Here is a 13,325-nt window from a genome sequence, read left to right as displayed (position 1 = left end):
GAAGTCCCAATTTCTCCATGAAAGGTTCTTTACTATTCTGGGTCATATCTAACTGTAATAGCTCATTAGCCACAAGTCGTTTTATCATTCTGTTAGATATTAGTAAACATATTTAGTGTTCAATAGAATGTCAATTCATTAAGGGACAGGGTCCCTGTTTCAGACTGTTTTATGTTCATAAGTTACAATAAACACTGAATCAATTTATTGAAAATTATTTATCTAAATGGAGGTTACAACAGAGAGATCCTAGAAAATCTAGAAGAAGTGTAAAAAATAAGAGCTTCTTATTCTCCACTGTTCCCAGTACTAGGATTATTAGCTCAACAATATCAAGATTTTTAAATTTACTCACTTCAGAATTAAATTGTTAAAGAGTATGTACTTCTAGGTTCTTTTTCCCCTTCTTGTTTTAGTCAGCTATTTCACCACTGTGACTAAAAGACCCGACCAGCACAATTATAGAGGGGGGAAAGTTTATTTTGGGTTTCACAGTTTCAGAGGTCCAGAGACAGCAAGCACCATTCCTCAGGGCTCAAGGTGAAGCAGGACATTATGGTGGAAGAGTGTGGCAGAGGGAAGCAGTTCACATAATGATCACAAAGCAGAGATAGGGACTCCACTCTCCAAATACAAATATATACCCCATATCCCCTCCAATGAACCACTTCCTCCAAACACATCCCACCTGTCTCCACTCAATCCCATGAGGGACTATTTCACTGATTAGGTTAAGCATATAACCCAATCTTACTGTCTCACATATGGGCTTTTAGGGGACACCACATCTAAACCGTAATACTTCTCTTGATGGAATGGCTTAGGTAAAGAAAAAAAAATAGTGAATGATGAGTTATGGTGATTGCCTTTTCATCTCCTGCTGTTTGCCAACACTATTACAACTCATTTAAATGTTAGGACTATTAAACATGTTTCACCCTAAACATACAGTTCAGATATACTCAACAGTAAATGGTGCAAGCTGCAATTGGGGTTCAGCAGTAGAGTGTTTGCCTAGCTCGTATGAGACACTGGGTTCAATACTCAGCATCACATAAAATAAATAAATAAATAAAAGTATTATGTTCATCTACAACTAAAAAATAAAAATTTAAAAATTTAAAGTAAATGGCACAAAAGATTAGAATATTGATTTAAGCAAATATTAGGAAATCAGAGTATAAAATGGGTCATTAAAATTGTAAAGAATTGAGCAGTCCGATTCCCTATGGTCCTAACACACCAACTACAGGGGGTGTTTGTGCCCTTTTGGCTACCTTACTGAGAGTATTTTCCTCTTAATTATCAATGCTTTGCTGACAAGACTTCAACAAAGTATGGTGTACAATATGTAAAATAAGATGTTTATATTTTAGCTCTAATTTACAATAGCCATAACCTGCCTAACCCATGCATCAAGTCCTTCCTCCTTTGCTAAAACAGATGTACAGTGTGTATGTGTGTGCGTGCGCTACGTGCATGTATAAACAGAAAGAGATATGTCCTCTCCCCAAAAGATTATTTTTCCATTGACTGCCTATGAGTTTAGACTGTTAATAATTTGCAACATACAATCATAATAACTATAGTAACATTACATGCTAATGAATTCCTTCTTCTCTTGCAAAATAACAATTTATATATTCTACCATAACAACTTTGCTAAAATTTTGTTCCTCTTTGATTCTTTCCCTATACTATGAGACTACTAGACAGGGAAAGTTATAATCAGGGAAGCTGCAAAGCCATTAGACACACCTTTCATCTGGTGTGTCTCTAATGTTCTCAGAAGAGATCTTTGTCAAGTCCTCTTCTGATCCTGTGGCAACTAAGTAAATGAACTGCAATTCTCCAAAAATACACATTAAATAAACTTCTTTTCAGCTCTGCCCATTTCACTTCAATGCTTTATTAAAGGGAATACAATACTCACAATGTACTTACTATACTACTACAAACCCCATCATGGACACAACCATTCCCACCACACACACACACACACACACATACAGAGAGAGAGAGAGAGAGAGAGAGAGAGAGAGAGAGAGAGAGAAACTCTCTTCTCCATTAGTAAAAATTAAGAAACCTCAATGATTCTAGTGTCATAAGAACATGGAGTAACGTGAACTCAGACACTGCTTGTGACAGTGTAAACTGGTATAACCACTTTAGAAAACAATTTGATATTATCTTCTAAAGATGAACATGTGCACACCATAATTATACTCCTATCTATACCCTCAAGACATGTACACCAAGACATACAAACATATTCATAGCAGCCCTTTTCATAACACCAAAAAAATGCAAACATCCCAATGCTGATTAAAAGAAGACTGTGGTATATTCACCCAATGGAATTTCACACACCAGTGAAAAATAAATGAAATACAGTTAAATATACAACATGAATGAGTCTCAGAAACAGTAATGAATTTTAAAAGTTATAGAAAACCATAAGTAATTAACTATCATATTTGACAATTTCAAAGAATATGGGCAAAATTAAACATGCTATTGTTTAGAGAAATATCTATGTAACTTTAAGAAAAAAAATAGTAGATAGAGATCAGAGAGAGACTGGAAAATACACATGTATCATCAACAGAATTGGCAAAGTTGTAGTTATTAAGTTGGATAGTAGACTTGTTAGTTTCATTATTAAGCTTTAAACCATATGCATACATACATCTGTGTGTGTGTGTGTGTGTGTGTGTGTGTGTGTGTGTGTTCTGAGTGTTTATCACCTACAATCTCTGGAGAAGTAACATTCCAGCTACCAGATAAGTTTTAGTGCAATCATAAGGTGACATTCCTGATAATTAGGAACAATGTTAAGAAATACAATCACTTGAAGCCAGGCGCAGCGGCATAACCAATAATCCCAGTGACTCAGGTGGCTGAGGCAGGAGGATCACAAGTTCAAAGCCAGCATCAACAACTTAGTGAGGCCCTAAGAAACCTTAGCAAGACCCTGTCTCAAAAATTTAAAAAGGCCAGGGAAGTGGCTCAGTACCAAAAGAAAAGAAATACAATCACTTTATTATGCTATTTGGCAACTTTTATAGTAAGAAAGTGACAGGTGTTTCTCATAAAATATTAAGCAAGGGAGTGGGCAAGGGAAGTGGGTGAAGCTAAAAAAAGCAACAGGAGAGAGACTTATAGTAATGAAAGTGTATCTTAATTATATTAGTCTGTATCTTGATTGTATCAATGTCAATCTCCTGCTTGTAGAATTATACTACAGTTGCACTAGACATTACCATTGATTAAACTAAAGGAGGGGCTATGCTGGCATTCTAGGGTGGCACCCCCAGCCTCTACTTGCCTGCATTTGTGATAACCAAAAGTTTTGTCATAGATTGTCAAATGCTCCCTTTGAGGCTAAATTGAGAACCACTGTTTCAGTCAGGAAAGCCAAGAAGAGTTATGGAAATAATCCTGATTGAAGGACACTGAAGAGACATCACAACTAAATGCAATACTTGACCCTAATCTGGATCCTGTATTGGAGCATAAAGAATGTTAAAAAGACATTATTAGATCAATTTTTAAAAATGAAATATAAACTGTAGATTAAATAAAAGTATTTTATAAATATTAAGTGTACCCTGGCTGAGGCTGTGGCTCAGTGGAAGAGAGTTCACCTAGCACATGAGAGGCACTGGGTTGAATCCTCAGCACCCCATAAAAATCAATAAATAAAATAAAGATATCTACAACAAAAACAAATATTTAAAAAATATTAAATGTACCCCAATTCACAACTACTGCTGTAGTTATATAAAAGAATTATCTCTAAGCTTAGGAAATAGACACTTGAGTTTTTAGGGGTAAAGGACCATGATATATGCAATCTAACTTCAAATAATTCAGAAAAAAATAAAAATAAAATAAAATATATATATATATATACACACACACACACACACACACACACACACATCCACAATGAGTAGTGTGTGTGGTAGGTGAATCTAATATATGGTCATACAAGTATGTTCTTTGTACTATTTTCATTCTTGCAACTTTCTCCTTCGTTTGAAATTAATTACAAATCAAAAGACGTGGGTTGTTGGGCGGGGGGTGTAGCTCAGCAATACAGCACTTATGCATTATCACCAGTACCCCCGCGCGCGCGCACACACATGGTACAGGCTGTTTTTAAGTGGGAAAAAAAACATGTTTAAAAAAAAAAAAACTAGTGATAGTTTTCACAGTAACAGTCCAGCATGAGTGATAAAAACCCCAAGAAGTATATGACTACAGACTGAATAAATATGTATTCAAGCCTGGACATTCGATGGAAAGAAGTGTCTATTTCCAGTCTTTCTCTGTCCCTCCCTTCTGGGGGTGACCCAATGAAGAGTGCGGAACTGAAAATTAATCTATCCCACTTTTAAAATAGTAAAGTGACTCAATAAATTACATGCATGCTCAATTTCTCCACAAATCACTGTAGCATCTTCTCCATCAACAACTCAAACAGCAAAATCGCAAAGAACATAACAAGAGTTTCTCATAAGAAAACCATTCATCTACTCAGCTGGGTTAATGGAGAAAGAATGTTAAAGTGGACAAAAAGAAAGACCGTTTATTTATAAAGAAGAAAAGAAATTAAGTAATGTCTAGAAGAACCGAGAGAAAGAAAAGATAAAGACTGGCAGGAAGCAGCCTCAGCGAGTTAGGAAGGGTGTTTGGCCAAGAAACAGAACTTGAATGGGTGCGCGCGGGGTCAGCGGGACTGGGGTCCTCACCTGGCAGTGGTAAGCAGAGGGTGCTGAGTTCCCACCAGCTTCCGCACCTGCATTGCGATGTTGCTGAGCTCGTCGCTCAGCAGGCAGCGGAGGCTCATGAAGGATGTGGGATAGCCCACGATCTTCTCAGCCTCTGACACCACCTGGTTCCAGTGGGCTGGGGACCTGGAGGACTGACCACGCCAGGGTCCCACCGAGGAGATAGTGTCGAGGGATGGGAACCGCCACAGGCGACGTGGGGGGCCCAAAGCCCCCAGATAACCCGGAAAGCGCAACAACAGACGTTGAAGGTTCATGGTTAGAGTCTGGAACAGTTAGGGACCTGGGGGGTGTCCGGAGGTGGCGGGGGAAACCAAGCAGGGGCTGAGGAGGAACTTCCAGGAACTAAAAAAAAAAAAACATCGGTGGCTCCCGTCTCTCAAAGGAGAGTGGCTTCCTTAGAGCCGTGACCAGAAACGACCTTTGCTGCTTTCTACAGCTCGAGTAGGATAGACAGCAGCCCCGGCTCAAAACTGACCCCGGCTACCGGGAGCAGAAACCACAACCAAAGTCTATGTGGGGGGCGCCATATTGGAGGCGTGGAATGCGGCCTGCCGTAAAGATGGAGGCGGGCTCTTGAGGAGCAAAGAATGTCCCCTACTTTACGGCGCAGCCGGGAACGCCCCCATAGGCGGAGTTTTGGAAGCGAGCCCTGGGAGGCCGCGGGTGGAATGAAAACCTCTGCTCTCCTTGGCTTAGGAGGATCCCGTGGCAGGAATTGTGTGTGTGCACAGAGAGGGTCCCCGGCGCCTCGAATCTGGGTCCAGTCGGGATTCATCAGGGCGTCCCGGCGCCCAGCACCGAGTGGGCATGTATGTTTGTCCTGAGAGTTGGGTGTCTGTCTAGTGTCTACCCCTGCCCCGTCTCGCCCGCAAGGAAGAGTGTCAGGCCCAGGCGCCGGCTCCTCCCGAAGCCGTTGGTTGCTGTCCGCCGCCAGCCCTTGGTAGTGGCAGTGGAGCGGAGTGAGGGCAGCCTGGCTGCCTGTACCTCAGGCTGCCATGGCTCTCCGGTGGAAGGCCAAGTCCGGCCGTAGGACTCCGCCCACGTGTCCTCTACGCCCTACCAGACTGAAAGTGGCGCAGCGCAGCGAAAAGAGTACCTTTCCCTTAGGGACGTCCTCTGAGAGTCGTTGGAATCACCGGCCTCATCTCTGTATCCGTTTCCGCTGATGTGCAGTCCAGGCAGAATCAGCTGTGCCTCCTTCGTACGGGCGCAGAGAGGTTGGAATGAAACGTTGCCTCCTCCCAGCTTTCACCTCTGTGGTTTCCTCTTCATTCCTAGCCTCGGAACTCCACTCTCCATCCAGGGTTCAAACCGTATCGCTGGACCGAGTGCTTTTCACATATCAGCACAAAACAGCCTCGTTAAGTAGATATTAGTATTCTTCGTGTTTTATAAGAAGAAACTCAGGCACAGCTAAATTGTGTTAGGTTTACAAACATGCTAGGCAGAATATGGACCCAGAGAGTCTATTTCTTTTTTAATACATACTCTTAACCTTACTCTTATGTAAAAGACTGCAATCCATTTTTTCCTCATCATTGTTGATGGAAAGTTGTCAATGTGAATATTGTTTTAGTAGTGCTACCTATTATTTTCTTTAGTATGTGCAACATTTTACCCTCTTCCTCATCACCCAAAACAAGTGTTAAACCCTTATTGCATTACCTAGTTTTTACACTCATATATTTATAGCTTCTAAAATTCTCTTCTAAATCTTCCCAAATTCATGATTAATATTTTTTAAATTTGAACCATGCATAGATTTTTGGGCTACATATAAAAATTGGAACTTAGAAAAATGTCAAATTAAGAGGAATTGTTCAGTTTGTAAATAAGATACTTTACAAAAAGTTTGAGTCCTTTTTAATAACAAATTTCCCTTATGATTCAAATTTACAAAAATTTAATTTAGGTATGACTTTTTAGGGGTACAGATTATTTAAAGTGGATTATGCTGAAAGATGTCAAAAACAGTTTCTGTCCTCAAAATAAGTGAAGTATGCTGAAGTTTGAAAATAATTCCTGTGAAAGAGATAAACTCCTGGCAATAAAATACAAGTCTGCTGCTAGATGAAAATAAATGTGGTGATTGAGATACTGGACCATTTCAAAAGGTTCCAAGGCCTGAGCTGGGTTATCCAAGGTGAAAAAAGTCATGAAAACCCAAAGAAAGATAAAGACTGAATGTGATATACTGTGCACTCAAGGCTGTTTCTTCAGAATCATGGTACCTTAAGAGCAACTTTTAAGCAATTTCCTTAATACCAATTCACAGCATGTACTTTAACTTCTCCACAGAAACCAAGGGCATTATTCTCTGGTCATACTCTATTAACCAAGTTTTTGATTATTCATGGGACTTTTGGTCCCATTTACTTTAAATAATCAACACTTTCTTTTATACTTACAGTTAAAATGTTGCATTATGATTATCAGGGTTTAGAAGGTCAAAATGTATTTGTTCTTTAATCTTCCAGGTAAATATATAATTCTTTCAAGTCTTTATGATTAAAGAGATTTCCAAATTGCTAGTGACTTTAGGAGGAGCAGGGGGACAGTATCTGGGATTCTTCCCTTCCTCTGCCATTGATAATAACTACTTTAAAGATGTCTGTGGGCTGGGATTGTGGCTCAGCAGTAGAGCGCTCTTCTAGCATGTGCAAAGCCCAGGGTTCAATCCTCAGCACCACATAAAAATAGATAGAATGAAGATATTATATCCAACTACTTCTAAAAAATAAATGTTTTTAAAAAGGTGTCTGTGAATGTGTGCATGAAGTAAGAATACAGCAGGGTTTCTTTTTTAAATAACTTTATTTTAATTTTTATGTGGTGCTGAAGATTGAACCCAGTGCCTCACACATGCTAGGCAAGCCCTCTACCACTGAGCCACAACCCTAGCCCCCCCAGCAGGGTTTCCTGACCTAAGTATGTTTGATATTTTGGACCAGATTATTCTTTATTTGGTGTGAGGAGGGATGTTCGTATTATTGTATAACAGCATCATTGACCTCTCTGCACTGGTTTCCAAAAGTATCCCTTCAAAATTGTGATAACCAAAAACCCTCCAGACATTGCCAAATATCTATCACCTGGGACAGGGCAAAATAGCCCACTGGAAAATGCAAACGCTAGAAGAAAAAACAATGTTCAATGATAGAATGCATATCTAGCATGCATAAAGCCCTAGGTTCAATCTCCAGCAGAAACAGAGGAAGGGAAGGAGGGAAAAAGTGAGGGAGAAAAGAAAAAATGTCCATTCATAACATTTTCTCCTACAAAGCATCAAAAGAAGAGAACCTGAGAGTTAGCAGCTCTGCAAGATTATGGTCATTCCATATCCAGCCATACATATCAACACTCTTGATATTGATATTCTTCTAGAGAAAGTAATCTGACAAAAGGTGGTCATGGTTCCTCCTCCGCTTTGCTGAGGAATCTTTCTCAATAAGTGGATTTCACTTACCTGCCTCTTTGTATTCTGTTGACTTTAGAAAGAAGTGAAGTCATGTTTGATGTTGACTGGAAACCCAGACCAACCTATGGAAATACAAGGTCTTAACAAGGATAGTGATACTGTGATTGGCCACTTACTTGGTTGGTGGGCTATAAGGAACAGGGATGGCACATATTGCCATTGAGAAAGAAAAATGGTACACAGCACCCATGGAAAGGAACTTGATAATCACTAACAAAATTACCCATCATTTTGCCTTTTAAAATTTTTTTTAGTTGCAGTTGGACACAATACCTTTATTTTATTTTTATGTGGTGCTGAGGATCGAACCCAGGGCCTCGCCTGCGCTAGGCTGCACTTTACCGCTGAGACACTACTCCAGCCCCTCATTTTGCCTTTTAACCCAGAAATCCCAATTGTAGGCAGCTGTTCCAAAATGCAAAATGAGTTATGCACAATGTTATTCATTGTATTATTATTTGTAATAGCAACAGACTGGGAACAATCCAAATAACCACAACTACTAGAACTAGTGGAATAAACTGGTGAATCCACATAATGAAACACACTATGCAACTGTGAAAAAATAAGGGCCATCTCTTTACATGATGTATAGTGGTCTGCAGGATATACAATAGTTTTTTAAAAATTCAGAAAGTATGGTATGCTTTTTTGGTGAGATAGTTGAACTCTGAATATATATTTACATATATTTGGGGCAGGAAGAACCAGAGGAGATCAACATGGAAGCTTGATCACTCTGAATAAACCAGACCTAGATAGTTTTGATTTTTTAGGATCATATGTATGTATGTATATATCATGTTCAAAATAATTTTAAATCCAAAAGAAAACTGCAGTTTCTAAAAGTTGAAAATAAACTGAAGCAAATGATCTAACTGTATATTAAGTTGGTGGTAAAACCACATCAAGTAAATGATAAAAAACAGTGTTTTCACAGTACATTCACAATGGAATATATTCTTAGGATAAATCTTAAGTTTTATTCAATAGTATTATTGCTAGTAGAAATATACAGGCTATTATTTTCAAACTATTAGTGTATATTATAGGTACACAATATAAGGCTTATTAGGAACAATGATTCCATAATAGAATATATGTAATATTAAATTTGAATTAGAAATAGTGTGATCTCAGGATCTTATTATTTTCTTTGTATAGCCTTTATGGAAATCAGTATGGTGATTTCTCAAAAAACTAAAAATAGAACTATCATATAATCTACCTATACCACTCCTTGATATTTATCCAGAAGAATTAAAGTTAGCACACTGTAGATATACATAAGTATTCACATTTACTATGGCACAACTCATACTAGCCAAGTTATAAAATCAGCCTAGGTGTCTAAAAACACATGAATGGATAAAGAAAATGTGGTATAGATACACATGGAGTATTATTCAGACATAAAGAAGAATGAAATTGTACCATGTGCAGAAAAATGAATGGAACTAGAGACCATTGTGTTAAGCAAAGTAAGTCAAGCTCATAAAAACAAGTACCATATTTTTCTCTCATATGTAGAAGCTAGAAGCAGGGGAAAAGACATCATGAATAAGGAAGACCATTAGAGGAAGAGAAACAGAGGAAGGAGAAGAGAAGGGTCAAGGGAAATATTGTTTTATGCATGTACAAATATGCCAACAATGAAACCCTCTATTCTGTATAATTAATATGCACCAATAAAAATGCTTCTTATTAACAAGGAAAGTTTTACATTCATTTTTTAAAAAGAAGCATTTGCTTGTTTTGTCACTTGAAAAGACCCACAGGTAATAACAATTTTATAGTAATAAGAATCTTTAGCAACAACAACAAAAAAAAAACTTTTTTTGTGTGGTACTGAGGATTGAAACCAGGATCACTGAGCTACACACCTTCTATTTTTTATTTTAAGATGGGATTTTGCCAAGTTGCTAAAACTGGCCTCAAAACTTATGATCCTCCTGCCTCAGCTTCCCAAGGAGCTGGGATTACAGGCATGCACCACCACATCCGACTCACTGTACTTTTAATACATCATTTCCTATGCAAAGGAATGAGTATTTTTGGAAGAATGGCAGATTCCAGGCTATAAAGAGCCTGGAATATCTTGTTGTACCAGAAATCAAGAAAACTATTAAAATCTAAAGGGACAGGTCAAAGGCACAAAGGAGTCAGCATAAAGGAGTTCCACTGGATGGAAGAGGATGATCTGAGCATCAAAATAATAAAAAATTTAAAAATAGAGCATAAGAACTACAACTTGTTGAAATTCATTGATTACATATAAGCCCATGTGTTTATTATTAGATGTAACTAGAGCAACACTCTGAATATTTTCAATGTAATAAAAGAACTGAGCATTTATTCTGCCTTTCCTGCATGAATTATGTTTAGTGGTGTCTTAGCCTGGCTTACCCCCTTGAAAGCTGAACTTGAGACAAGAGCTTACTTTTAGGTAGTTGATTTTGGACAGTGATCTCAGGAAACAGCAGTGGATGAGTAGGGAAGGTGAAACAAGGAAAGTCAATACCAGGGTGTTCTCAAATTAGTCATTACTGTGGGCAATGAGGCCTTGAGCCATGTAGAATATACTTCATAATTGTCAACTCAGTGCAAGAGGAGAGCAGTTATTCACTACTCCGACGTCCCATTGGCCCAAGTTCCTGCTTGGGGCCTTAGCTCCCTCCTACCTCGGAGCTGTCACTTGTGACAAATATCTACCCTTTGGAGTCAGAGGAACTGGGGATGGGGAGTAAGATGTACCCAGTGAATATAAGGAGAGTTGCTGTCCGGTTACACCTGCAGGAAGCAGGTTGCTACAGCAATGACTATAATAAAAGGTGTGAGAGAATGTGGAACAGGGAACCAGCCTCAATTAATGTGGTAACCAAATAGCCTAGGTACACAAGGAAAAGTTCTTCCTTATAAAATTAATGTCATCAAATAAAGGATAGAAAATCACCATTTTGTAATTTCTCTGGATTAAAACAATCATCAATCAGAGACTGATTGGGAACTTTGCAATGGAAGCCTCTGTTGACACCACCCACAACTTACTAATCAACCCAGTATCAACTAGGAGTAGGGAGTCCACACAAATGGGCTTCCTCATATGGTACATTATGAGATACACAACATCACCTATGAAATATTTTTGCCAAAACAATTAGATCTAAATCTCATCTCATTGGAAATTAGTCTTCCAATTGGACTAACTTCCAATCTTCTAAAAACATAGGAAGGAGTAGAACAAGCAAAATGTCATCACAAGGAAGCCAACAAATTCAGCTGTGGGATAGTCTACAAGCTTACTATCTGGGTTTTCAACAAACAAAGGGTAAAAAGGGACTCTTCTATATTTTTTTATTTTTTAGTTGTTGTTGGACACAATACCTTTATTCCATTTGTTTATTTTTATGTGCTGCTGAGGATAGAACCCAGGGCCCCACACGTGCTAGGTGAGCGTTCTATCCCTGAGCCACAATCCCAGCCCCCAAAAGGGACTCTTCTAGTTTGAAAGATTTTAAAAGATAGAAACCAAATGTGAGGTGTAGACTTGTCTGGATCCTTATTCTAACAAGCCAAATATAAAAAGTGAGTTTTAGGACATGCAAAGAAATTTGAATATATATTACAAAGGAGTTATTATTAATTTTATTTGTGAGTCTATAAGAAGATGTCAATTTTTTAAGTGATGAATACTAAAGTATATACATGTAAAATAATACATGTCAGGAATTTTCTTTAAGAGTCTTCTGGTTAGGTGCAGTGGTGCATGCCTGTAATCCCAGCAGCTCAGGAGGTTTACCAACAGCAAGGCTCTAAGCAACTTAGTGAGTCCCTATCACTAAATAAAAATACAAAATAGGGTGGGGATGTGGCTCAGTTGTTGAGTGCCTCTGATTTCAATCCCTGGTACCCGCTCCCCCCAAAAAAAGAGACTTCTGGAAGAGAAAATAGATGAAACACGTTTGCTAAAACCTAGAAAGTCGTTGATCATGGACTATAGGCAAATGGCATTCATGATACTATTTTATTTTGTGCATGTTTTTTTTTGTTTGTTTGTTTGCACCAGGGGTTGAATCCATGGGTGCTTAACCACTGAGCCACATCCCCAGCCCTTTCTAATTTGTTTAATATTTGAAACACGTTCTCACTAAATTGCTGAGGCTAGTCTTCAACTTGCAATCTTCCTGCCTCAGCCTCCTGAGCCACTGGGATTATAGACATGCACCTCCTACCCAGCTGCTTTGTGCATGTTTGAATATTTCATGATAAAAAAAATTTAAAGAAACAAGTAACTGTCTCATCCCCATGCCACCCCACCCCACCCCACCCCTTTTTTTTTTTTTCACAAATGGAAGTTAAAAGACACCCAATGGTAAAGTTGGAAAACAGAAAAGCCAGAATCAAAGATAACTCATCTCTCTCCTTTCCTTATGTCCTGTTGCATTTAAAAATGAATGCATTTTATTTTATTAGTTTATTTTCCTACTTCAGGTACACATGATTGTTCTTGACATAATTTCATCCTTGGTGAATGCATTGTTCTTTTTTGTTGTACTGTAGTACCAAACAACCCCCGTCTCTTGGTTATCACATCCAGGGTCCCTTTCCACATTGTCTCAGGATTCGTCTTTATGAGTAATGGCATTTAGCAGAAGTGATGGACCATAACTTCTGATATTAGCTTCGTTAAAGTCATTGCAGCTCCTTCCATCTTTGGCATTTCTTGTTTATTTGCTCTGTCTCTGTCCTTGTCTCTTTCTCTCATCTACTGTGTGCCTTGGGGGAAGCCAAGTCAGGAATACTTCTGTGAAAAGACTCACATTGTGAGAACTGAGTCTCACACCACAGCCATGCAAATGAACCATCTTGGATATGGATCTTCCAGCTCCTTCCAGAACAATCACCTTGACTGACAACTTGATTGTAACCTCATGAAAGTCCCAAGCCAGAACCATCCAGGTATATACACCCAGATTCCTCACCCTAGACACTTTGCAAAATAACAAATGGTATCATTTTAAGTTGGTAAACCATAAGATACTTTGTTA

At 38.6% G+C, this 13,325-nt stretch overlaps 1 protein-coding gene and 1 long non-coding RNA gene across 3 annotated transcripts in view; one reads left to right on the top strand and one right to left on the bottom strand.

The window, feature by feature from the left end:
* Pdss2 (decaprenyl diphosphate synthase subunit 2) overlaps positions 1-5,365 on the bottom strand; it is a 260,626-nt gene extending 255,261 nt beyond the window's left edge. Inside the window, exon 1 of one of the 2 annotated variants that reach the window (XM_078019537.1) lies at positions 4,758-5,365. In XM_078019537.1, coding sequence (XP_077875663.1) covers positions 4,758-5,053 — 296 coding nt within the window. In that variant the 5' untranslated portion in view covers positions 5,054-5,365. The remainder of the gene's footprint in view (positions 1-4,757) is intronic. The other variant, XM_078019538.1, reaches the window with a different exon arrangement.
* On the top strand, positions 5,329-10,510 carry LOC144366133 (uncharacterized). The gene is made up of 2 exons (XR_013424987.1): positions 5,329-5,608; positions 5,907-10,510. It is a non-coding gene; the product is annotated as an uncharacterized LOC144366133 (long non-coding RNA).
* The last annotated feature ends 2,815 nt before the right edge of the window (positions 10,511-13,325 follow it).

This window comes from Ictidomys tridecemlineatus, chromosome 8 (genome assembly GCF_052094955.1).
Source record: "Ictidomys tridecemlineatus isolate mIctTri1 chromosome 8, mIctTri1.hap1, whole genome shotgun sequence".
In the NCBI taxonomy this organism is placed as follows: Eukaryota; Metazoa; Chordata; class Mammalia; order Rodentia; family Sciuridae; genus Ictidomys; species Ictidomys tridecemlineatus.
This window is presented reverse-complemented; position numbering and strand designations above follow the sequence as displayed.